The sequence below is a fragment of the Balaenoptera acutorostrata genome, chromosome 14 (genome assembly GCF_949987535.1).
Source record: "Balaenoptera acutorostrata chromosome 14, mBalAcu1.1, whole genome shotgun sequence".
Classification (NCBI taxonomy): domain Eukaryota; kingdom Metazoa; phylum Chordata; class Mammalia; order Artiodactyla; family Balaenopteridae; genus Balaenoptera; species Balaenoptera acutorostrata.
The window spans coordinates 21586599-21613217 of record NC_080077.1 but is presented as its reverse complement, the minus strand read 5'-3'; the positions used below and the strand labels follow the sequence as shown (position 1 = coordinate 21613217).

Here is a 26619-nt window from a genome sequence, read left to right as displayed (position 1 = left end):
AGGGTTTCTCTACCTTCTTAACCCTACCTGCCCTAGAGAGGCAGTAAGAAGCTAGCAGTATAGATAGGACAGTAACTGAGAGTGTAACAGAACCACTTAGATTTTTCCTCCCTTTGTCCATCACCTACCAGGGCTTTATGAAGATAGAAGGAGCCGCCGTTGCCATATCCCTTGTCAAGTAGGCTCAGGGTGTAGACCCAGTCCTAAGAATCCTTGAATGCCTTGAATGTTAGAGCATTGACAGTTCAGCCTCTGGTTTTACTCAAGAGGAAACCAAGGAAAGGGGAGATTTTTGACCACAGAAACATCAGTTTTTGTTTGTTTGTTTGTTTGTTTTGTGAGAGTGCTTAATTTTTCCAAAAATTGAACCCATGCAAATAAGGAATGCCTCCAAAGAGGACCACTTAAACCATGGATAGTCTGGCTGTATATAGAGTATATGTATGGAGAGAAAAATACTGAAAATGGACCCGATGGGTAAAACATAGGCCTGGGTCTACCTGTCTGACAATACTGTGAAACCTCCCAACTGAGAAAGGCCACAAAAGCATGAAACTTAATAGCGGACAGTAGATCATGCCTGTTCAACCAGGGGCCAAGTTTCTTTAGTCTCTTAGGACAATCTCTGTCTGTTCTTGGGCTTGAGAAAGGACCATGAGAGGAAAACAAATACACACAGGGCAGGGTAGATTAAATATAACCATAAATTTGAATTTGACAAAAACCACAGGGGGACTCCAAGTTATTAGAAGTGTCTTAAGGTTGCAGCTGGGTTTAAGCAGTTGTGGCCTCACTGAAGTGCAGTTTTCCAGTGCGTCCCCCCCTCCTCATTGCTGCATATCGGCTTTTCTGGCCAAGGGTGAATGTCAGATCTGGACCTGTGTCCTTAGACTCTCACGGAAGACTGCCATAGGCACACCCTTCACTGGACCATTCCTTTGTTGTAACTTTGTGCATTTCTGAATATGCAGGTTTAATATAGTAGGCACAGAGATTTTTATTCTCATTTCTACAAGTTGTAGGGCTTTTGTCTTGATAATTCAGTCTTCAAACCAGCCATCCCCTATCTGGATTACTATTGTGTCTGTCCCCCGTGTCAGAGATGACAGGCACCTTTATCACAATGCCGGGCAAGGTGGGGAAAATAGCATAATGCAGATGGTTGCTAAAGACTGTGACCTATCTAACAATGGTGATTTTTATAGTTGCAAAATTAGGGCACACTGCTTTCTAGTTCTCATTAGAAACTCCCAAGATGCTGCTGCCTTTTTTTTTTTTTTTTTTTTTTTAATATCTGAAAGTGACCTTATGTAACCATAACTGTGAAGTGCTCTATAGAAAACGTGCCACCATGAGGCTGTAAATGGTTTACTGAACTCATCCCTATCCTCCTGCAGCTCAGCCTGAGACCCACAGTGGCAGAGCTGCAAGCTCGAAGGATCCTGCGGTTTAATGAGTATGTAGAAGTCACCGATTCACCTGACTATGATCGCCGGGCAGACAAGCCCTGGGCCAGGTTAACACCTGCAGACAAGGCAAGACCTCAGTGGCTTGAGCCATGATTTTATTTATGTATGCTTTTATTGTTTTTCTAAAAGCTCCAATACCTACTTACTGCCTACTTAGTCATCTTAGGAGACTAGGTATTACCAAATATCCCAATAATTTTCTGCCTTTGATTATGTAAGACACTTAGTTGATACATTTAATAATATCAACATATTTCTTTCAATTAAGTCTCAGAAAAAACTTGTTCTTTGTTACCATATAACCTGCCTGCATTCATACCTGGATTGGGGTGGGGCATGTTTCCCACAGCCATGATTTATCCTTACTCGTAGAAAATACAACTTAATACAAGTTACTCTTTTAAAGGGATACGTTAACAGGGGAAAAGGTATTGATCTCTAATCAAGGCTGGCACACTTTTTCTATAAATGGCCAGAAAGTAAATATTTTAGGCTTTGTGGGCCGTCCAGTCTTTGTTGCAGTGGCTCAGCTTTGCCTTTGTAGCAGGAAAGCAGCCATAGACAGTGTGTAGGTGAATGGATGTATATGTGGTCCAATAAAACTATATTTATAAAAACAGATGGGGGTGGTGGTGGGATGAATTGGGAGATTGGGATTGACAGTATATATACTAATATGTATCAAATAGATAACTAATGAGAACCTGCTGTATAGCACAGGGAACTCTACTTCACAGTAGAAACTAACACAACGTTGTAAAACAACTATACCCCAATAAAAATAAATAAATAAATTAATTAATTAATTAAACCAGATGATGGGCCACATTTGGCCTATGGGTCATGGTTTACCAACACTTAATCTATATCATGGCTCACAGTTCAGGATAACTGAACTATATAGAGGGTTCCATCATGAAGAAAGACTAATTATTTTATGAGTACCATGGTTACATAAAGAATTTTGCCAACCGTTTTGTTTGTTTTTAAATTCTTCACTTTACAATTTTCCTGATCTCCCAAATAATGGTTTCTAATTTTTGTCTCTAAGCAAAATTCCATATTGAATAATCTCGTGCCACACCCAGTCTTAAAGCTAGAACTAGGTGTTTAGTTACACTCTGTGCTGATGCCCTCTAATAGGAGATTTCATTCTGTAGAGCACCTACTATGTGTCAAGCTCATATTGGAGATATAGATTCAGTAATTATTAGCTCATAAGAAGAAATGAAAACTAGAAAGGAGTAAGATTACAAAGGAAGAATGTGCAGAATGAAAACAGAAGGGAAGGAGGCTGGGAATAGAGCCCGAGAAACCCAACACGAAGAGACATTAGAAAAACACTGAAAAGAAATGTCTGTGAGATGGGGAAAGAGAAGATGTAGCCCGGCAGCCTAGAAAGGGGAGTGTCAGCTCACAAGTGGTTAGTAACATAGTGAAAGGAGGCATTTTAGCTGACTGACTGTGGTGGGGACCATGAGAATAAAACACAACCTCAAGAGTCTCGCTGTGAAGAAGAGGTATGATAAGGTAGTCACTTGAGGGAAAATGATTTTGGAGGCTGAAAGCTTGAGTGAGTAGAATTGGAAAATAAGAATATCAAGGGAATGATTTTTTAATTTATGGGAAATACCTGAGCAATCTTTTATGCCATGAGGAAGGAGCCAAAAGAAAGGGAAAGTTTGCCTATATAGGAGAAAAAGTCAGTAAGTGATAGAGTAGGGCATAATCAATGGTGCAGCAGGTCAAGGATTATGCAGAAAAGGCAAGGAGGAAACCCTTGAGGTTGCGATGGAGAACACAGGCTGAGGAATGTGCCCTGAAAAAGGAGGCTTCCCCCAGGCAGGTGAAATCCCTCAGATCGAGGGCAGCCATGAGGGCATGAAGAAGACTGTGATACTCAGGTCGTGGGGCAAGCTTACCATCAGTCAGTGGGGCAAGCTTACCATCAGTCAGTACCACGTTTCCTGTAGTAAATAGCAAGTTTATCTGTTACCAAGAATTGCCTGTTAACTACTTAATGTGATTTCTTGCCCTTAGGCAAGAGTGACTCAGGTCAGTCAGTCAGTGTTATTCAGCTGACAAATGGGCTGCTCTGGAGGGTCCGAGGTGGCTTGTTTACATATCTGGTGTCTTGGTGAGGATGGCTCAGAGGCTAGGCTTATTAGCAGCTGGGCTCAGCCAGGGCTGTCCACCAAAGCACCGACATATGGCCTCTTCAGCATGGTGGCCTCAGAGTTGTCAAACTTCTTACATGGCAGCTGGCTTGTCCCAGAGCAAGTGCCCCGAGAGAACCAGGTAAAAGTTGCATGGCCTTATCTGACCCAGCTTTAGAAGGCACCCAGCCTCGCTTCCACCACATTCTGTTAAGTTCCAGGCAAGTCATAAGGTCAGCTCAGATTCAAGGGAAGAGGAATTAGCTCTGCCTCTCAGTGGGGGAGTGGTGGCAAGGTCATATTGCAGAAGAAATGTGAGCTGGAGTTATTATTGCTGCCATCTTTGGAAAATGCAGTCTGCCATATCCACCATTCCCAGTTATCACGTTACTCAAATGTTGAATTTCAGAAAGGCAGGTAGGGCGTGGCCAGGTAAATGATTAAAATCAGAGCAAGTGCAAAGTATACAAGCAGTGAGAGTCTAAATGATTAACCACCCTCATATGGAAACTACATTTTCCATACTCTAGAAATAGTCCTTCCTAACTCTTGTCTGTTGGTGGAAGGTAAAGTTTGTCCACCTCTAGCTATAACAGAGAGGATTTTTCTTTTTAATTTTGTGTTGAAACAAAAATAGATTTTTGTGCAGGACTTCTAGGCTGCAGGGGAGATGTACTTGGTCGAGTTTTCTTCTACAGAATTAATGTCTCTTCACGAGTAATTTGAAGGCACATGACTTTCACATCTCCCCTGCAGATGGAACCCTGAGCCCCAGAGCACAGCCAGAGGCCCTCCCTACTCACATCTGAGTCTCATTTTCTCCCTTTGGCATTGTCTCTCCCATTAACCCTGAGACTTTTGAAGGTCTAAAGGACTGCATTTTTAGAACCGGATTTGTATTGTAGGTTTTTTCTCCTCGAAGAAAAATAAGAATAATTTCTTTTAGAAAGAAAAAAATGTTGTATACTTTTAAAAGATAGAAAATAGAAAAAAGGCAACAATGTAAAATGCTTTTAATGTATAGTACTTTGTATATAAACAAGTGACTTGTGTTTATTGGCAAAAATCAGAATATTCAAAAATACATGAAGAGGAAATAATAATTACAGTGCACATCAATGCATGGTATTTTTAAGAATTTCTAAAAATACTGTTTTCAACCTAACACTGAAAAAAATAATCTGTTTTCTCTAGATGTTAAAAGATTTGTATAATGTAATGTTATTGCCCAGAGATACTAAAACTATCAATAGTCTTAGTATATATTTTATTTTAGAATGAAAACCCATGCTAATCATTATTATCGTAACAAGCATTTCTGGATTTCTGTTGCTTTTTACTTTAAAATATTCATAATATATGACGATAAGATTTATAATAATGTATTTTTTTAATAAGTTAATCAATATAAAAACCTATAATTTACCTTTATATTAAAAAAGAGTTTTACTTTTTAACTTTTGAACTATATATCCCATTTAAAGAAAAAAAACTATTGAAAGTAAATATTTCTACCTCTGCTTTCAAAATAAACACTGAACTTCCTGCCAGCCTAAAGGAGCCATCCTTCTCTCTCTTTTCTTAGCCCCAGTAAGATACCACTTTGCATTTAAAAATTTTTTTGAACTTCAAATGTAAAGAAAAGGGGTCAGTAGCCAATTAGTCAATAACCAATCAATGCCCATTCTATGAAAACACTGTGCTGGGTATTCTGGGGAATCTCATAGACCCTGGTAGTCTTGTTAAACTGCCCAAAATGGGAAAGAGAAGTAGTGGGGAAAATGCATTATTAGTTGTGAACTTGATTGAGCTTAAATCACCTTTAACATAGAATTTTTAATTTTAGAATATCTGTGCTTGGGTAGAGCACTAGAAACAAATACACAAATAGTAAGATATCTGTGGCCTCTATAAGCTATATATGGCCTATATAGATATCTGTGCTGGAGTAGATGAGCCCTAAGGTGACAAGTAGAGCCAGAGAAGGCCATCAACTTGGCTTGAAGACCAAAGCGCCCACAGCAGTTGCCATCTCCCTGGGGTAAGCCGTGGAAGTTCCATGTAGAGAGGAGAGGGCAGGCTGTAGAGCAGGGAGCTTCTGGGTTTGATTCCTACTTGGCTACTTGGTAGATGTTTGACCTTGGCCAAGTCATTTAACTTGGGTTTCCTCACTAGTAAAATAGAGCTAATTATATCTATCCTGAGAATTTAGTAGATTATCTATAGAGTTCCAGCTCATCAATAAATGCTAGCTCTTACCAGTATTACTTTCATGGTCAGGCTTGATAATCTAAGCTTTGTTCCCCATTGGTGACATTTTCATTACTCATTGAAGCCTCAGTTTACAGTCTAGTCTAAATTTATCCAATGAAAGAGAATCCAGAATTTTTCAGATGATACATGGGTTTGTCCAAGTTACTCAGTAGTCATTTATTAAAACCCTTTTTTAATATATTAAATATTGTCTTAGATACTGGGGACATAAAGATGTATAGAACATACCACCCTCCCTGGAATGCACTGTCTAAATAAGTCCTAGGGAAGACTGAGATTTTAATTCCATACAGAGATGTTCTTTGGCTTATTCATGGTTGCCCAGGCAGCAGAGAGTACACTTATCTAACCATGGCGTTGAGCTTGATGAGTAGTCAAGAAATCCCCTCCATGTTAAACATCAGATTTTTATCAAAGAAATAAGCAAAGACATCGAAACGATGGGAGTTCTAGTTAATCCTCATAGCTCAGGTTATTTGAGAAGGCAGCAAGTCCATATATTCAACAAATCACCTCTTGCTTCCGGCCAAGCTGACCCCTGAGCTGACTGGGAGTGATAAGCAGACCTTCCATCACCAGTCATCACGAGTCAATCTTAAACTTAGTTCCAGTCATTTTTGTTTCCTTTTTCCTTTCTATAATTCTCATGCTACCAAACAACACTACATATTTGGTGCCTTACTATCTCTTGTGGACTTGTTTTGTTTCAGTCTTAGAAATACCTAGTCTTGGCCGAATGACTCCCCATTGTTGACCCAACTCAGCACCATTCAGACTTCAGTCCCACTACATCAGCCTACGTCTTTCTATCCCATTATCTTTCAAAAAAATATCAGTCCCACTTACACTTATGTGAAGAGTTATTAGACTTAAACTCTGGTCTCGTTTGTATAGAAGGGAGTTAAGATTATTGTACATGTGTTTCCCTAACATAAAGGGTATTTAATTACTTTTTTCCTCTCAAAACTCTCTCAGGAAACCTTCTCTTTAAATAGTAAGAAGGGGACTTCCCTGGTGGTCCAGTGGTTAAGACTCCACACTTCCACTGCAGGGGGCGCAGGTTCGATGCCTGGTCAGGGAACTAAGTTCCCGCATGCTGCACAGTGCGGCCAAATAAATAAATACATAAATATAAAAATAAATAAATAAATAGTAAGAGGAAATACTCTTAGAATAAAACTGTGGTGGTCTTCAGTGAATTTTTAAAATGAGTATTGCATTTCTTTAACTGCCTATAATCACATCTTCCTGATATATATATTCAAACAACCAGCCCCTGTAATTTCACGTCACATTCATTGCCTATAACTGACTCATCATTTCTAATTACAAGCTAGCACACACAACATGGAGATCTGAGACAATTATCTGGATGACTTAGGCCCTGAAGCTCATTTTATTGGAAAGAGCATGGGACTTGAAGTAAGAAGGCCTATCTAGCACCATACGAAGTCACTATAGTATTACTGACTGTATCCCCTGTGCTATACGTTACATTCGTATGACTTACTTATTTTGTAACTAGAAGTTTGTACCTCTTAATCTCTCTCACCTATTTTACTCATCCCTCTGCTACACCCCTCCCACCCCCGGCGACCACCAGTTTGTTCTCTGTATCTGTAAGTTTGTTTCTGTTTTGTTATGTTTGTTCATTTGTTTTGTTTTTTAGATTCCACATATAAATGAAATCATATGGTATTTGTCTTTCTCTGTCTGACTTATTTTATTTAACATAATACCCTCTAGGTCCATCCATGTTGTTGCAAATGGCAAGATTTCATTCTTTTTTATGGCTGAGTAATATTCCATTGTATATTGTATAAGATGCACCACATCTTCTTTATCCATTCATCTGTCAATGGACACTTGGGTTGATTAAGGAAGACTTTTTGATAGATATTAATTGGTGATGAATAGAGAGAGTTTTTGCTATTTTAGCTGGGTATCAGCCAGATACTGGTTCTGGGTATCAATTTTTACAGTGCGTGAAACAAAGTATCCTCACTGTTGATCTCACTTGTGAAACAAGATATATAGTCTTATCACAGGGAACTTGGGCCCAGAAATATTTCTCTACTTGATTCATCCTCTTCCAAAAAACCATTAGCAAGAACCACTGCCACAGTCCCCAGCCTCAGGTTCCTCATAGAAACTACAGGGGCTGAGGAATATATTTGGAGAGACAAACAATCTACGACTATAGGATTTAAACATAACATTGAAAGCAGCATTGGGGAAAAGCTTGTATATTGTAGAGTGATAGCTAGTGATGGGAGAAAGCCAGAGAGAGGCCTCAAGGCTTTCTTCTGTCTTTTTCCTTTTCTAAAATACATCATTTTCCAACCACAAAGTAGATTTTCTTATCTCTCTGTAAAGCCATTCTCTGTGGTTTGTAATGTCATTCTGTTTCAGCTGAAGAGTCCATTTCTCAGAGGTTATGGGGATGCTTTTATTAGTTATTTTTTCATTTACATGAGGAAAAACTTCTTCCTAGAAAAATTAGGAAATAAAGATAAGCACATAGTTGAAACCGAAAAACCATCCATGATCCAGCCAGTATTGTTCATATATAACTAATGTTAACATTTTGATGAGTATCTCAGCTTTTCAACCTGAAAGGACATAGCATCTCTTCCAACCCCAGCATGTACATGACATGGATTATGTGTTCAATAAATAGTAATAGTAATAGGATTCTACTTGATATTTTCTTTGAGTGGCTTGAAGTGTTGTGCTGAAATGTTTAATTCTAATTGTCTAAACTTTCAATATAAAAGAATAAATAGCAAATGCCTTCTCTGTAGCTCTGTGGCAGCTCGTCAAAGCCATGTTGCTGTGGGTGGTATGACATGCAGAACTTTCATAGGAAAATGATACTGCTTCTCAAAAAATCTCATGACCTGTGCTATCCTTGTGGTCATCGAGGATGGGGGATGTGGGTGACTCATAGATCAGGCCCCAGGGTGAGTTTGGCAAAGGCCTCCTTCATCTCTGCCTTGTCAATGTCACCGGAAGGAAATCTGTCCTGGCTTTTGTTTGGCTGTAGTATAGACATTTCATTTGTCATACCTTTACCTAGTAGAAATTAGAAATGCCTTTCTCCAAGACATTTCATCAAAGAATGTCTGCTTCATTGATACTATGTATACTAAGGAAATATGTGATCTAAATAACAATTCAGTTTATCTATTTTTTCCTATTTAGGCAGCAATAAGGAAAGAGCTCAATGAATTTAAAAGTACAGAAATGGAAGTTCATGAAGAGAGTCGACAGTTTACCAGGTAGGTAAACAAAATGCAGTTGAGCAAATTAAAAATGAGTAAGAGGGTAAATTTTATGTTACATGTATTTCATCACAATTAAAAAATTTTTTTAAATATAGTTTAACACAACACCATCTAGTGAACATTTCTAAAATTAAGTCTTTTTTTTTCTTTCAAAGAAGTCTGAATCATTCTAAAGGGCTATGTTTTCATTTCTTAGTTTTATTTTCTGGCCCCCAAAACAAGTATCAGCATCATTAATTCTGCTCTTGAAGAGACTCAGTTGAAGTTTTATACCCAGAACAGATGCTGGTGAGAGCCAGTGTGGGCACATATGTGTCTGCTTTGGACTCATAACTTAGAGAGGGTAGAAACTCAATTTTTAGAAGACGTAGCTTAGAAAGGAATCCGATTTTTACTACTGCCACAGAAGATCACTATACTCCTACCATTTTTCCTCCCAACACACTTCAGTTTCATAAGCTGCTAAAACCAGAAGGGACCTGAGTGATCATGTAGTCTGACCCCTCTACTTCACAGGTGTTCTTTTTATTTCTCTCATGGGTTTACGTGCTTTGCTATATGTAACAGGTGTTATATAAGATTTTTCAAAGAATTTGCATGTGAATCAAATCTTTGAAACTTGAATTGTTAAAAAAACGTACCAGGACAGATGATTACGTGAAGAGTACCATGGTAGGTCTTGCTGGAAAGCAAATGCTGATCCCAGGGCTAGAAACGGCCTCTGTAGGGCAGCCATACATCATGGTGCGACAGCATCTGCAGTGGTTCCTGTTGGTGGTGTGTTCCCTGCTGGGGACCGTGTCCCGTGATAAAGGAAGTGGTGATGTATCTTCATAATTTAATAGCAAATCCCTTCCCTGAGGTTTATGGGGGCCTGCTTGCTCCATAGCTATTGGTCCTATAATAGTGTCTGGCATGTAGAAGAAACTCCCCTTTCTCCTAGGGATAGTTCTTCCTTATTTGTTTTGTTTTCTCCTGTATCATATTTCTTTGTAAATGCATGTAGGGCTTTTAGACATCCTGAATATATAGACTTTTTCTCGATTTGAGTGCTTTATCCTATCATAATGTACTCTTGGACCCATCACCTTCCCATATCAAGCAGACCTATTTGTCCTCTCCTTTTCTCCCTTCCACTTCTGGGGTCAGGAAGAGTTCATGCTAATATCTGACACTGTGGTCACACTTCTCCAGTTAAGTTGATCATCATAAGGCAGCTGGATATTTATGGTGACATTGAGCTGGCTGGGACCTCCGGGAAACTGGGAAGATGCCATGTGTTTGTGTCGTTGAGTCCTGACCCTGAGAGTCCTGAGATGTAGTGACCGCACGCAACCCAGTTTTTGACATTCAGGATAGTTTTACGTCTGTATAGTTTTCCTAGGAATTGTAGTAACTAATTAACTCATTTTCATTTGATAGCATTGTATGAAGAATAAATTACAATAGAAAATAATCAAATTTTTAAAATGCACTTATACGAAAGTTCTCATTTTATGAAAATTAAACATTTATACTCAAATAGGTCCTTCTTCTTCTCTTGTACACTGTGACCAAGTAAAAAAAGTAGGATGTAGGGAGAAATGAAGTTCATTTCTTTTTTATCTATGTATTCTTATGTACACAAATAATATATTCTAATTAAGCATTCAAACATCACAAAAATCTATCAAGGAAAAGTGAAAACTTCCTTCATTCCTTCCCCAAATTCATCCCCATTCTCACAGGAACCACTGGTAAAAGTTTGGTGTAGATCTTTGTAGACAGTTTTCTGTACATTCACAAACATGTATATATATGTGATATATGTGTACGTACTTATATGCATTTATGTACCCCTCTCAGTTATACACAAAGACAGCATCTAGAAAATCTGTCCATGTTAGTGTATATTTCATTCATTTGAATGACTCTATGGCATTTCATAGATAATACAGTATGCTGTAAGTTGTTGAACAATTATTCTATTGATGGATGTTTATGAAAATTTTAGTTTTCCATTATCTAAACAATGCTACCTTGACTTTCTTTGTAAAGACACTCTTTTGCATACATGACAATATTTCTGTAGTATACGAGTATTTGCTATATCCGCTAAATATATACTTTTTAACATTTTGAGAGATTACTATTCTCTTGTCTTTCCAAAGGACACAGTTTTCATTGCGACCTCCAGTTTATGAACATGACTGGTCTACTCACCTTCATCAGCATTTTGGGGTGGTGGTGGTTCTAAAGAATGAACAATAATATCCTATTTCATTGATTTCTATAAGGTTAGGCATTTTTACATATTTTTATTGATTTTTTTTTAATTTGATGTGCTTTGACCAGTTCTCTTTGGAGTTGTTTGTCTTTTTCATATGGATTAGTAAAACTTCCTTAAATATTGTGGATATCAGCCCTTTGCTACATGTGTCACAGTACTTTCCCCCAATCTGTAGTTAACGTTTTAACTCTTACGGTCTTTTGTTTAAATTTTTGCATATTCAAATTTGTCTATATTGTTATGTTTTGGTTCATTATTTTGTGTCTTATGGAGGAAGGCCAAGATTATAAAACTTATCTTTGATTTTTATATGTGCTTTTTAAAAAATACTTAAATCTTTAATTCATCGGCCATTTATTTGTATGTATGATTCAAGGGAGTAAACTAACTTTACTGTGTTCTATTTTTGTTGTTGTTGTTGACTTTCTTTGTTCTAAATCAATAATCAATTGTCCCTATGCCATTTGTTTCCCCCTTTATGTGAAATTCTTCTTATTAAAAGAAGACCATTAAGGATCAATTTCCAGATTCTGTATTGGTCTCTAATGAGCTGTTGTCTTTCCTGGCACTGTGTCACACAGTTTAATTAGAATAGATTTGTAGTATATTTTTAAATCTGATGGAGTCTTTTTCACCTTTAAAATTCTATTGGCTGTTTTTCTGTATTTATTCATCTACAGAAATTTGGAGTGTTTGTGTGTGTCGTAAAATAGTCAATTGTTATCTTCAGTGTTTAAGCAAATATTAATAGATGCAAACAGGGATGACTGCATTTCAAGAGAAAATCATAGGCTTTTTTTTTTTTAACAGCTGATACAAAGGTAAGCTTTAAAAGTTTTCCCAAAAATGTATTGGTTAACACTCTTTAAAATGTCTTTTAAAGACACTGGTGGGGGAAGGGGTGAATTAGGTGAAGGGGATTAAGAGGTACAAACCTCCAGTTATAAAATAAATAAGTCATGAGAGTGTAATGTACAGCATGGGGAATATAGTCAATAATATTGTAATAACTTTGTATGGTGACAGATGGTAACAGACTTATCATGGTGATCACTTCATAATGTATAAAAATACTGAATCACTATGTTGTATATCTGAAACATATATAAGTCAATTATAGTTCAGTTTTTTAGAAAATTAAATTTCTGGATAAGGAAAAATTAAATATTCATATCACTAAGACAAATATTCCTTGCTTAAGTGTTCTTTAGAACTTGGCAGTAAAGCAAATGTCTCCTGTGAGTTTTCCATCAATTTATATTACATCATTAGAATTGTATTCCAGTAGAGAAATATTTAGGCTCTGAGACATAAAAATAATACTTATGATTTTTTAAGTTGTTTTCAGTATTTCTTTTAAAAGGTGAAAGGTTTGGTAAATACTGCTGAGTCTTATCAAAATAATACAAACATATGATAATGTTTTACATTTAGAGAATTGCTCATGTAGGAGATGGTGGTGCCCTTAGTCTCAGCTACCCTTGGAAGGAATAAACATGCCACGGATCATGACCTGGCCATTTAAATGCAACCCAGATAGAGAGCAGCTCACTTATTAGCCTTTCTCATTAGTGCCAGATGTTATCTCCTTATATCAAGTAAGCCTTCCCTTCAAAATCTAAACCTATTAACTGCCTGTGATTTAGAGTGGTTCATAAAAAGGTTGAGACAGCCCTGCTTCTTCTGCCCAGGCACCTCTTTATCTAGTGATGATCTCCCACACAGTGATGTATCAGTCAACACTGGAGGATCCATTCCTATACATAGCTTCCTTTGCTTCTGTATCTCTGTAGAGAGTCACGGAAAGCTGATAACATTGGTTGCCTCTGGGAGGGAAATCAGATGACTGGGGCAGGCATGGTGGGGGAGACTTCACTATTCACCCTTACGAACCTTTTGAATTTTTGAAACATAAGGACTTATTGCCTAGTCAAGAAAAAAATATTTAAGAGAAAAAAATGAAGGATCCATTTCCGAAGTCCTCTTTGTGTAAATGAGGAGTCCATCATGGTGGCTTTTCGTGAATAGTGTGCTGGCACTAATACGGTGGCACGCCTGCTCTTCCTGTACCGAGAAGACACCTCTGAAAACTCCATCCTGGAGCACGTTCTCTGCATGTTTGACCTGAAGAGGGATTGTAGTGATCCACTCTTTCATCTGATTCCCCCAGTTTCTCCAGATGGCTCTTGGAATTGGAATGCATTCTAGGGTCATGTGAGAAACATGAGGATAAGTGGTCCCCATAAGAATTCATCCTTTGGCCTGCAAGGTACCAGGCTTTAACCTCTGTTCTTTAGAACACTTGCTGCCTATCCAGCCACAGACTGTTTTTTCTCCCCCTCAGCAGCTGCCCACCCAGCCTACTGTTCAAAACCCAGAAGACCATTTGATGGGCACTGTTCTATTAAATGGGGCCATTGCATTCTGGAAACAGATCACCATGGCAAAGAAAACCCACTTCCCTTTCCATAGTAAATGGGATTTCTACAATTTAAAATAATTCTCTAAATTATAAAGACATGTAAATTGTTTGAAAAAAATTTACGTAAAAACTAAACTTTAAAATGGTTACAGCTGAGTGGTAGGATCTATGGTTAGTTATAACCTTTGGATATTTTCTGATTTCTAAATTTTTAAAAATGTCAACATGTATCAGATTTATAATCAAGAGAGAACATTGCTTTTAAAAATAAACTTTGAATTTTGTAAATAAGAACATTCTTAGAGTGTTCAAAGTAGCATTTTCATATATATAATTTTATTAGCTTTTAAATTATTTGCTTATTATATTAAGCAAAGGATCATTAAATTGACAACTCTTAGGGTCAAAATGGGCCTCAAGAGATTATTGGCATAATGTTAAGTGGAAAAATCCAGATACTGACTAAAGGTGTGTGGGTATGTGTGTGTGTGTGTGTGTGTGTATATATATATATATATATATATATGGCAGTGGTTTGTTTTATTTTAAAATTCAGATGCATAGAAGAAAAATTAAGAAACAACGTTAAAACACTCAGCCATAAAAAAGAATGAAATATTGCCACTTGTAGCAACATGGATGGACCTACAGAATATCATACTAAGCGAAGTAAATCAGAGAAAGACACATATTATATGATATCACTTAGGTATGGAATCTAAAAAATAATACACATGAATCTATATACAAAACAGAAACAGACTTACAGACATAGGAAGTAAACTTATGGATAACAAAGGGAAAAGGGAGGGTGGGAGGGATAAATTAGGAGTATGGGATTAACAGATACAAACTACTATATGTAAAATAATCTGAAAAAATATATATATATAACTGAATCACTTTGCTATATACCTGAAACTCCAACAGTATTATAAATCAACTGTACTTCAATGTAAATAAAGAAATAAATGCAAGTAATGCCAAACCTTATTAAAAAAACTCTTAATGATTTGTTATAGAGAGAGCCTATAGGTATTCTTTTTCCTTTTCTCTACCTTTCAAATTTCCTAATGTAGCTGTGTTGAGGGGTGTGTGTGTGTGTGTGTGTGTATTTAAAGAAATTTTCTCATTCTGTGCCACCTTAAGTTATTACTATCCAATGTGGATTTACAGATAAATTAAACCACTCTTTGAGCTTCTAGATAGGTTTATCAAAATGTGACATGGCAGGAACTACACCTGTGACCTCAGTAAACATTAATTCAGGGGCCCTCCACAGAGAAATGAGGAAGCTGCTTCTGCATACTCATTTCTCTCTTGGGTGATCCTCTCTTGGGTGCTCCATTTATTTGCTACCTGGACAGAAACTAAAAAGAATTGCAAAATGCTGCTTCGACCACCGGAGTTGGTCCCTATTCAGACTAACAAAATCCCATCCAGCATGTCATCTGACTTCGGTTGAACAAGGAACAGTGGTTTAGGAGAGTCTCCTCATTTGTTTAACATAAGTATATGTGCCATGACCATTAAACCCTTTTAAGTAAAGGGGAAATGAATTATTCAGGATTTCTGTATATATCAATTAGGAAATTATAGGAAAGTAATATTTTACACTTTGTGAGTAATTTCATATTTTATATTATCTGAATGAATTTACAGGAAGATGAGGAAATTTTTATGTATTAATTTGTAGAGGAACTGTTATGGAAAATAACTATCTTTACCTGAATTCCATGACTTAAAATTAGCTTTTTCCTCCTATTCACTCCCTCTCAACAGTATGAAAGTAAGAAAGATTTATTGCAGTTTTAACAAGAAGAAGAAAATATAGATAACTTCAAATTTGAGTTTCAGGAAAGTTCTGAAAAAAGGGTGGATGAAAAGCTTAAGTATCCTGAGAGCACAGTAAACCTACTTATTGCTTCATCAACTTGAAGCCTAAAGCCAAAACTGTCATTCTGTCAGATAGGCAAACTTCCCCTGAGGTAAAGCTGAACTTCATGTACCTTAAAATGAATGCAAACCACTGAGTAGTACCAAACTTAAGAATAATTTGCATTTTCAGGACCTCTAACCATAAAATTTTAGAGTTGATTTTGAAGATAAGATGCCTAATTTAAATAGGATATAAATGTCCTTTTCTGATTGGATAGTGCAAGAAAATATATGGGTTTTTTGACCAGATCTGGGCAGCGCATATGAAGGGAGGTTACATTTCTTTTTTTTTGTTTTTTAATTTTGGCTGCACTGTCTTAGTTGCGGCACACGGGATCTTCACTGCGGCATGTGGGATCTTTTAGTTGCAGCGTGCCAACTTCTTAGTTGCGGCATGCGGGCTTCTCAGTTGCAGCAAGTGGGATCTACTTCCCTGACCAGGGATCGAACCTGGGCCCCCTGCATTGGGAGCATGGAGTCTTACCCACTGGACCACCAGGGAAGTCCTGAGGTAGCATTTCTGACCCCTGCAGCTTTGTCAGCATATTATTGCAGTCACAGTATTGGTTAGTCATCTTCTTTTCTTCGCCAGCGTAGAAGCTGTGCTGATGGCCTGACCTTCCAACAAAATCCAGTCTGTGAACTCCTTCTCTAATGGATCCATGGGCAAATAGTAGCAAATTGGAGTGTCCTGCTAATTTTTGGAAATTAAAAGCAGGACACTTTCCAGGAAAATGCTGGGCTTTAAAAGGTTCTAAATCTCTCCTGGTCCACTGGCTACTCATTTTGTTGCCCAATCTGATTCTTAATTTACCTTCCTCATCCCAGAGACATTACTGATGAGAAGAGAAAGGCTCACTTGTCAGCCTTCCCCACACTTGTCCTTTGAATCCAAGACCAAGCGAAGATTAGGACATTATGGAATGTTTAGTGTATTAAATCTAGCAAATTTGGAGAGGCCTAAAAAAGTTGCTAAATTAGATGAGTTTGTATTTAATTCCTAGAAAAAAGAAAAATCTAACAAAGAGGGACCTTTGATAGTTCATGGTGAGAAGATCCTGCAGGTGCAGTACGTTTGTATTGTCAGGGCCCCCAGGGCTCCTGCTCCCTCTGTGTGGTATGGACGTTGCTCCTGTGTTCTGCACAGAGGGAAGCTGCTTCTCATTTCATCCCTGAGGACACCGCTGGGCTTGCTTTTCTAGTAATTGCAAAGTTTGTCCTGAGCCCATTCTCATCTAGTTTCCTTTATGGCAAAAGGCAAATGTGTTTGAGACAACTGTAGCAATCAAAGTGTAGCCTGGAAATGTGAACCAGGACTTTTCTCTGGTCAAAAGGGATCAAAGCTGGCAGATGTAGAAATCCAACTGATTACCTTTTCCATTCCATTCTGCCCAGAGGACACCGAAAATACCCTTTGAATGAAAGCATGGATGAAGGCATGTTTTGATCTCATAGTCTCGCGTAGGTTAAGAATAGAGTCTCGAGCCTAGCGTGCCCGCTTACCAGCTCTCTACCTTGGGTACATAACTTAGCATCCCTGTGCCTCAATTTCCACACCTGCACAAAGGGGATACAGGAGTACCTACCTCATTGGATTATTTTGAGGATTAAATGAAGTAATATATGTATAGCACTTGGAATTGTGCTAGGCACATAGTAAAATTTAATACAGTTAGCTATTATTATTATTATCTGCCTCTCTTTCTTTCACATTTTATATAAAAAGTTTGATTTAAGAGGTTTTCAGTTACTCTTGAAATATTTGTATAGAATTTCCATATTTTTCTTCAGGTTATGGTTGACTCTTCCTAGAAAGCATGATGGAATGTGCTGATGGGTATCATAGATTAGTATATATTGAGTTGTAATTAATGTCAGGGAGTCTCAAGATTGAAGTCTTCAGTTATATAGAATTATTTATAGAAAAAGTGGTCAAATAACTAAGTGCACCTGTGTATATGTACTCAGTTGTTCATGTGTTCAACAAATATTTATCAAGCACAGAGAGTGAGCCAGACTCTGTTCTGGACCCTGGGAATTTAGAACATGTCAAAGTCTTCACTCTCACATGCTTATGTTCTAGTGAGGAGACAGACCATTAGTAAGTAAACGAATAAATAAACATGATCATTTCAGAGAGTGCTAAGTGCTATGAAGAAAAAATAGGACGTGTGCAAAGGACAAGGGTGGATACGGATAGGATGGCTAAGGAAGGGGTCTCTTGAGGAAATAAAACTTATTCTGTGATTTACATGACAAGAGGGAGCTATCAACACTGTTGGGGGAGAGGAAAATACTCCCCCTAAGGGGGTCAGCTAATGTAGAGGGAAGAGCTGGTGCAAAAGGTCTGAGACGTTAAAGAATTTTGCATGATCAGCGGGCAGGAAGAAAGCCCAGGTGACTGAAACAGTAATGTTGTCTCTGTTTAACACATGTAGAACATGGAGGTTCACACACCTGCCCAAGGTTGTGGTCAGGATAGAGTCGAGAATTGAACTCATGGTGGAGTTTTAGTCACAACATGGTTTGCTAGTTTTGGAAAACTTGGTATATCCTATTTTTATTTTGACTTTTGGAAAGTCAAACATGCAGAAGTAATATCACAAGTTCCATGCATCCTTCACACAGCTTCTCCAATTAGCAACTTATGGCCAGTCTTGTTTCATCTGTTCTTATGTCTTTTTCATTTTTTAATGCTTTGATTCAACACAGCAACATTTATTAAGTAGTACCATAAGCTAGATATTGTATTCTGTGAGTATATTAAAGTGAATAAGCCCAAGTCTTTCCTCAGCGTCTCACGATCTAAAAGGAGATGCACATCTATACAATACACGTGCGCACACACACACACACACACACATACATACAGTGATCAATAACTGGTATAAACCAAACGTTATGGGTACACAGAAGAGAAAGTAATTAATGCTCTCCTGAGAGGTGGACAAAATGGAGTTTGGGGAACTCACAGAGTAAGATTGTAGGAGGTAGAGATGGCAAGAAAGGGTAATGGAAAAAGAGAGCATTTGGGGGGCAAATGATTGGAATTTCAGGTACTTTGGGAGTAGTGGTGGAGTTAGAAACATGGGTTGGGCCACCTCCTAAAGATCCTCAGTCACCACTCTAAGACATTTAAATTTTATATTGTCAGGAGTGGGGAACAGTGCAGTGATATTAACAAAGAACTGGGATGACTGGATCAGTATTTATGATAATAATGCCAGTGGCAGTGTGGAGCATAGATTTGACCTCCAAATCCATGGGCCTGAGACAGGGAAATGAATTTGGAGTCTGGGCAGATGAAATGCTAAATAGAGTTGCATAAAATTGTTGAATCACTGAAGTAGGCTGAAGAGGTGGATCAGATAAAGCCTTCTGCAGAAGATGGCTTTTGGCCTTGATCTCAGATATGAAAACATAGATGGAAAATGAAGGGAGGGGGTTGCAGTAGAAGGGAAGAGCATGTTCAAAAGCAGAGGGCTACAAAATCACAGGGAATGTTCGGGAACTCGCATGAAGGACATGAAGCCAGCCAGCTAGCTAGCATGCTGTTAAAGTAGTGCCAGCAAAAGGTGCGGAGGGCTTGAATGAATTCAGAGACAGGCAGTCGGGGCAGGACTTGGTGACTAATGGGGTATGAAGGGTGAAGGAGAGAAATGAGTTGCAATCTTAGGTTTCTAGACTGAGAGTATTTTAAAAGATAGAACATTTAACAAGATAGAAAGTATAAAGGCAGGTTCACAAGAAAAGGTAATTTGTATAGCTGTACACATGCTTAGTATGTTGTCTGTGGAACATTTGGAAGGAAATGCCTGGCAGGCATTTGGAAATTCAGGTGTAGAAAGTATCAATACATTTGGAGTCATGAGCAAGAGGTGATGAGAGGCTGAAACTAATGAAATAGTGACTATTTGATGGTGTTCTCCTTTTATAATGACAAACCAGGTGTAACCAGATCCTTTATGAAACACCTCACTCTGCTCCATATAGGTCAGAACATGACCCTCCAGAATAGTGCTGTTTTGTGTATTGATTGCTCCCTATCCCGGATGATACAACCAGCATCTTTTGTAGAGGGGCTGGCTCTGCTTTCCCACGTGACGTTTATAACGGTATCCTGTTCTGACAGTAACTTAGAACAGTAATTCAGGTCGGGATGCTAGAGCTGCCTTTGATCATAAACATTGCTGTAACTTACGCATTTCACTGAATGCGGAGTTGTGTTTCTCTACCATCTCACAGAGTTTCTGTTTCATATTTCAGGTTTCATCGTCCATAATGAAGTGCGGGACTCTTTGGAAACATACTGATCATCTTTGGGGGGGAATCCTCGCTTCCTGAAAACCTGATATTGCACTGGGATTTGAATGTGTATGTTTCCGTTTAACTTGGGGTGAAGGAAGCGTGTGGGACGTGCTCCCCACCTATACAGCCCGGATAGGCCAACAAGCAAAGGGAAGGGTGCAGCGGCTCTGCTGTCCAGCATGTGGATTGATGGTAAGGGATACCATGGTTACGCCACTTATTCTTCATCAGGAGTTTTAATCAAAGAAGATGAGCAGAAGACAATCGCTGGTTCCCTGTTGCCAGAGAAGCCACATTTAAGAGTGCGAGTTAAAGAAGAATGGGGAATGGAATTTCTGAGCACTGGAGAGGGGTGGGGGGTTGAAAATCAGAAAGCAAGAGAAGTACTTCATTATGTTAATGAAAAGAAGAAATGGAAGCTTAAAGGTATTTTCAAAGTAGGCTTTTGGTAGTTGAGAACTTATTAAGGGATTTGGGAGTTTAATCACCCAAGGTGGATTTCCAAAAGACCTGACCCTAGAAGAATATTCTTGTTTCATCATTATATTGGTACAGTATCGTACCATTATTTTTTGTTGTGCCAGTGAATTCAGTTGCCAGAAATGAGTCTGAGTGTTTTCATGTATCTTTTTCTTAAATGCGAGAGGCTTTTACTGACTCTTAATAAGCATGCTTACCCAAATTTTGTTGCATGCTTTAAGTAGCATAGCTATACATACTTTACATTTTTTTTAATACGCCTTACCTAATGTACCAACCGTCCACAAGGATTATAGGACTGGGAATAAAGTCAGATGTAATTATTCGACCCTATAAATCTGTAACAGGCTTTAGAAATAAATCTTTTGGTCTTTCCCTATCTTGATTATCTCCAAAGTTGAAACCATCACACTTGATCTAAGGAAGATAATATCGACAATCATGGCACCTTTTTAAAAAGTCTGAATCCAAAGTTAAAACTTAAGCAAAATGCAAGTTTTCTGCCAGCAGTTAGCTCTGAATAGGAATGAAAAGAACTACTTATTTTCCATGCTGCATTAAGTTGGATTGCTGCTATTAAAAAAATAAAGCACATGGATTAAAAAAATACTCACCCAAAGACTTAAAAGAACGGAAAATTTCTGCTAAGTTGTAAGTGAGGAGAACCTCATTTGATATTTTAAGAGTCTGCAGATTGCATCCATAAATATAACATTGACTTTCAGTGCAAAATAATCAGTGAGATTAAAGTTATGGAAGATTTCCCTATGAGCCTACAGTCAGTATCGTTTACATTAACAAGTCCTCTATTGTCATCTTACTGTTTTCCATGGAGTCACGGGCATAATATGGCTTCTGCTCCCAAGTACATATGACCATATGTAAATACCACCTTGCATTTAATTGTTCTTTCGTGATTGTTTTGTGCCCCTTTTCTTAAAAACACATGAGATGTATAACAACAAGACAAGACCTAAATAGACTTTATTTTATTCTCAGAGTTCGGACTAGGATTTTCTGAAATGATTCTGGTGCATGATATGGAAAACTGTAATTTTCTATTTCAACCGAAAAGCAAACATTTAATCTGGTGGACAAATTTGGATCCTGCCATTCATTTACATTTTAAAGAACCACTTAAAATTGGATGATTTTGCTTCAAAAATAAAACAAAAATTTGGTCCCACTTAGCCTATTACAAAAAGCCAGGACCATTTTATAACTAAGAAAAGTAGCCAGCGTTCCTGGCACCTCTTGCTGTACTCAGCTATATGCATTAATAAAATAAACCTAGAATTCTACACTATTGTCATTTCCTTGATAGCGTAAGACATATTTTTGTTTTGAAAACATTTTTCTGCATGCCCAAGTGTCTTTCTCTGGCTGAAGTTTTATCCATTTCATAGTGTTTAAATCCAGCCATAGGTATTAACTATGTTCCAGTTTTTTGCTGAAGCCATGTTTTTCCTTATGATATTGTTTTATTGTCATTTTAGTGTCTTGGGAAAAATACCAAGGAATATAGTGTTATTTTAATTTTCTATACTTATAATCTTAGAACATCATTTTAATTTCTAATCACAAGGCCCCTATAAAAATGGTAAATATAAGACATTTATCACTGTTTTATCACTCAAGATACATATCATGGAAAGTCTCTATTTGGTTGATAAAAGGAACAGTATTTTTCCCACTAGCAGTACATGTGATGCAGTTTTTTAATTCCCTACACTGAGATGCACTCGGTACAAAAATGAAACTCTGGTCCCTCAATATATTGTTTTCCTTGTATGATATGTCAGATTTATGAACTACCCATACTTTTTCTTCTAGTGATTGACATGTTTAGGGAAAAGTTTAAAAGTCAAAAAAATTAACCACTACTAGTTTAATTTTTAAGAATTGGAACCACAAATTATTTCATTAGAATGATCCTTTAAATAAAAAGCTATGGAAAGAATGGAAGGATTATGAGCTAAGCTATATTTTGCAGAATGAAGCTCTACTTTAATAGCTAATTTTATTCACTTTTTTAAAATATCTTTCTTGGACTATAATTGCTTTACAATGTTGTGTTAGTTTCTGCTATACAACAAACAAAGTGAATCAGCTATATGTATACATATATCCCCATATCCCCAGTAGCTAATTTTAAAAGGCAAAAACACTGCATATCCACCTCAGCAGCCCATCTAGTGGTCTCTTGCCTGGCAGCCCTAAAAGGATACAAAGATGTGGACCACCCTCCATAGAATTATGTATCCGCCTAATGCCAGCATTTCTGCAATCCAACCGATAAGCTACGGTTCTATAAAAATAAATGTGTATGTGAATTGGGTTGTTGTAATACAACACCAGGGTTTTTCCTGTTTAAAGTGCGACATTAGGCTGACATAGAAGAAAGAAGTGAGTGGTTTTCCTGGGTCCCTAAGATGTGATTAAGGAAGAGAACAAATCCATCTCCAGAAAGGTCACAGGCAGGAAAAAACTAGACAGACTGTAAAAACCAAAGTGGCCATTTCCATCTTTTTTAAAATGGAGAAAAAGAACAGTAACAGTAAGGTAGTAAGAAGATGCCATTAGCTTTATCAGCATCTTCATGGTCATAACCAATTAGTCTGACAAAACTAGTTCTCCGGTGATTAGTGTTAATTTTTGGCAGCCCTGCCTGATAATTTCCTACGGGTGTGAAATGTCTAGCATTTTCTTTTTGTTCAATATAGTTTACCTTTATGATAATTCCTAAAATTATTTAGATGAAATCTATAATATTCAGAGAACTATTTTGGGTATTTGAACAGCTGTTTTAAATGGAGAAAAAAGCACACTTGTCTATCTGATTTACCCAGAAAAACCGACTTTCTGGTTTCATTTTCATATCCTTTATTAGCATAATGTTGTAATCACTTATCTTTCTCTTATGTTAGTAAATATATTGTTTGTAGAAAGTTCTAAAATGTCAGTGAAAATCTTTTTAAGGGAGTAGAGAAATTGAATACACCCTTCAATAATCATCGAAAATTGAAAATGAGAGAGAAATCCTTAAAACCCATAACTCAGGTTTTACAACCTGCAGTTAATTCAGTGCTGCATTGGCACTTAAAAAAAATAAAGTAACTTACACTTAAAAGCGAGAAAAATCTGCATTAACATTGCATATCCTAATGTGTACCACATTTTAACACAAAAACAGGCATTGTATTTATACTTAATAGAATCAGACACAACTTTCACAAAATATACTGTATTCACAATAGAAAAAAGCAAACTTGACTATCACATAGTAGTATCTCCACATTTAAACAGTGAAAGCTCTTCAAAAATGTCATATTATTTCTTTAATTCGTCCCAGCAGCACATTTCACACAGAGTGAGAAATCGTTCTCAGAATAGGTAAGATGGAAACAAGCTAGTACAAGATACATCAGCTTATGTCATTTCATCGGTATGATAGCTTAAACATTCCTAGATCCAATCATATTATTAAGCCTAATCTTACTAGTGAAAGTATATACTTTGAGACAATAATTAATTTCTTCACATTGTTAGAGAATGTTATGAGCACTAAGGAACCACTAAGATGCAATTTATTTACAAAGTTTTCCCTTGGCCACTTGAACTGGCTGATCTTCCACTATTGGGCATTTGAGCGTATGTCACATTGTTTTACTTGCTAAAGCAGAATGAACTTTTGGAGCTGAAATATGTCCTAGAGGGGAATGCAACAGCAAAAGTAATCATCAAATTAATAGGACCATCTTTGTGAGAGAAAGCACATCTCCAGATAGTTGACACCCAAGTTTCAAAGAGCAGCATGAGGCATTATTATAATTTGGCAGTGATCAAAGTGTGGTAGGACAAGGGTAGAATACTCCCAACCTGTTCTCATTTTCACTTTCCACTTACTTTTTGTAATCATTAAGCTTAAGCTCTTTATGGAAATACAAACCACCATTAACATTTCTAGAAAACAACTGAAAAAAATAGCCCACTTATGCTTTTTCAAAGACAGGTTCAGGGCTTCCCTGGTGGCGCAGTGGTTGAGAATCTGCCTGCTAATGCAGGGGACACGGGTTCGAGCCCTGGTCTGGGAAGATCCCACATGCCAAGGAGCAACTGGGCCCGTGAGCCATAACTACTGAGCCTGCGCATCTGGAGCTTGTGCTCCGCAACAAGAGAGGCCGCGATAGTGAGAGGCCCGCACACCGCGATGAAGAGTGGCCCCCGCTTGCCGCAACTAGAGAAAGCCCTTGCACAGAAACGGAGACCCAACACAGCCAAAAATAAATAAATAAATAAATAATAAAAATAAAGGAATTCCTTTAAAAAAAAAAAAAAAAAAGACAGGTTCATCCCAAATTAAGAAATCCTACTGTACACGCTGTAAGATTTCTGGCAAAAAGAGAGAATCCTATAGCAGCTATTCCCACCGGAAGCCAACCCTATAGGCAAGGGTCATTTTTAGCTATGCTAGGATTTACTGCACAAAAAATGTCATTTAGCTTGTCACATTGCTAGCACAGCTGCCCATGTGAGCAAAGCACTCCATCAGTGTTTCTCAGTGGGGTACTGTTGGCATTTGGAGCTGGGCAATTCTTTTTGTACAGAAATGTCCCACACATTGCAAGATGTTTACTCTCCCAGGCCCCTGCTGCCTAAATGCCAGTTGTATGCCCAGCCATTGTAAATACGAAAAGTAAAAAGCGCTCCCCCATGTTCAGATGCCCTTCTGGGAGGGCAGTACCTCCTCCCTTAAATGCCACTGTCTACTGCAATTTGAGGACACGGGAAAAAGTGTCTATCTCAAAATATCATCTTGACTCCCTTGCATTTCTTTGGGCCCTGAGTAGTTTCCTCCCCCATCATTTTTCTAGCCTTTTGTTTCTAGCCTTCTGATGCAGCTTTAGTTTACCAGTTCTTCAGGGAGGAGGTTATGGGTTAGCCTAGGCAGTTCTGACAGGCATAGTCGCTTGGCTAGTCCCTGTATGTACTTAAAGGGGAGATTTCACATGAAGCACACTTTTTTTGTTTTTTTTTGCCTCACAATTTTACCTCAGAACTACACTGTTGGTCATAATCCTTGTCAGTGTCTTGAGGATCATTGCATGGCTTAACCACAAACACGACAGCTAACAATCCACATAAACAAAACTCTTGGTCTATGAAAATCACCATTAGTTTTCACCTGGTAAGCTGCATCCCATGAGTTCCCAAACAATTGCCTCTTTATCCTATTAAAGAAGCATTTAATTCACATGCACATGCTTGAATTCCCCCTGCATAAATATAGCCATGCAATTCGACTTTTCTTAGATTTGTGAATACTAAATTATGAAGGAAACATGGGTGAGCTGTGGATTGCTTGCATATTGTTCATACTTCAACGATGATCATACACAAACTGAGTTTTACCTAGGTGAAACATTATTATACTATACTAACAGTACATAAACATACTTATTCCTTTCATAACTTTTTATCTCCAAAACTGAATGGTAAATATGCCTTGAAATTATTTGGATGTATTGTGGCTAACAGATCGAATTAAGTTAACCACTATAATTTTTTTCAATACTAAAATTTCTAAATATCTTTTTTGAAGCAGAGCAACTCAGTCAATAAAGGTGATTATATTGTGAATTTTTAGATGGTGCTTAAGAATTCTTGTGAAATACTTTTTTTTTTTTTTTTTTAAGAATAAATTGAAGGGAGTAAATGAGGCAGAATGCCACTCCACCCTCAGGTCAATTTTGTGGTATGTTAAAATGCCAAAAATATTTGTGCCACTTGCCAATTTAGGGGGCTTTTCCCTAACTGGATGTTTTGTTATAGTTTGACTATGTATTACATTGCTTAGAGAACTTCCACAAGAAATCGCCATGGCAATGCTAACTCGCATTCAAAAACAACCTGAATGAATCTAGGGTCAAACCACTTTCATCACTTAAAATATAGGCACTAATTTTTATTTTTATTTTTTAAAATATTTCTTCTGTGGCTTAGAAATGTGCCAATG

The 26619-nt window shown here is 37.6% G+C and overlaps 1 protein-coding gene and 1 non-coding gene across 8 annotated transcripts in view; one reads left to right on the top strand and one right to left on the bottom strand.

Moving 5' to 3' along the window:
- Window positions 1-26295, top strand: part of PHACTR2 (phosphatase and actin regulator 2) — a 264651-nt gene extending 238356 nt beyond the window's left edge. For 4 of the 7 annotated variants that reach the window (XM_057527662.1, XM_057527666.1, XM_057527668.1 and 1 more), the window contains 4 exons: window positions 1398-1535; window positions 9104-9180; window positions 11337-11462; window positions 20082-26295. In XM_057527662.1, the coding sequence (XP_057383645.1) occupies window positions 1398-1535; window positions 9104-9180; window positions 11337-11436 (315 nt within the window). In that variant the 3' untranslated portion in view covers window positions 11437-11462; window positions 20082-26295. Of the gene's footprint in view, window positions 1-1397; window positions 1536-9103; window positions 9185-11336; window positions 11463-20081 lie in introns of those variants that run through there. The other 3 variants (XM_057527664.1, XM_057527667.1, XM_057527663.1) reach the window with 2 other exon arrangements.
- On the bottom strand, window positions 16245-16317 carry TRNAW-CCA (transfer RNA tryptophan (anticodon CCA)). The gene has a single exon. It is a non-coding gene; the product is annotated as a tRNA-Trp (tRNA).
- Window positions 26296-26619: the final 324 nt, after the last annotated feature.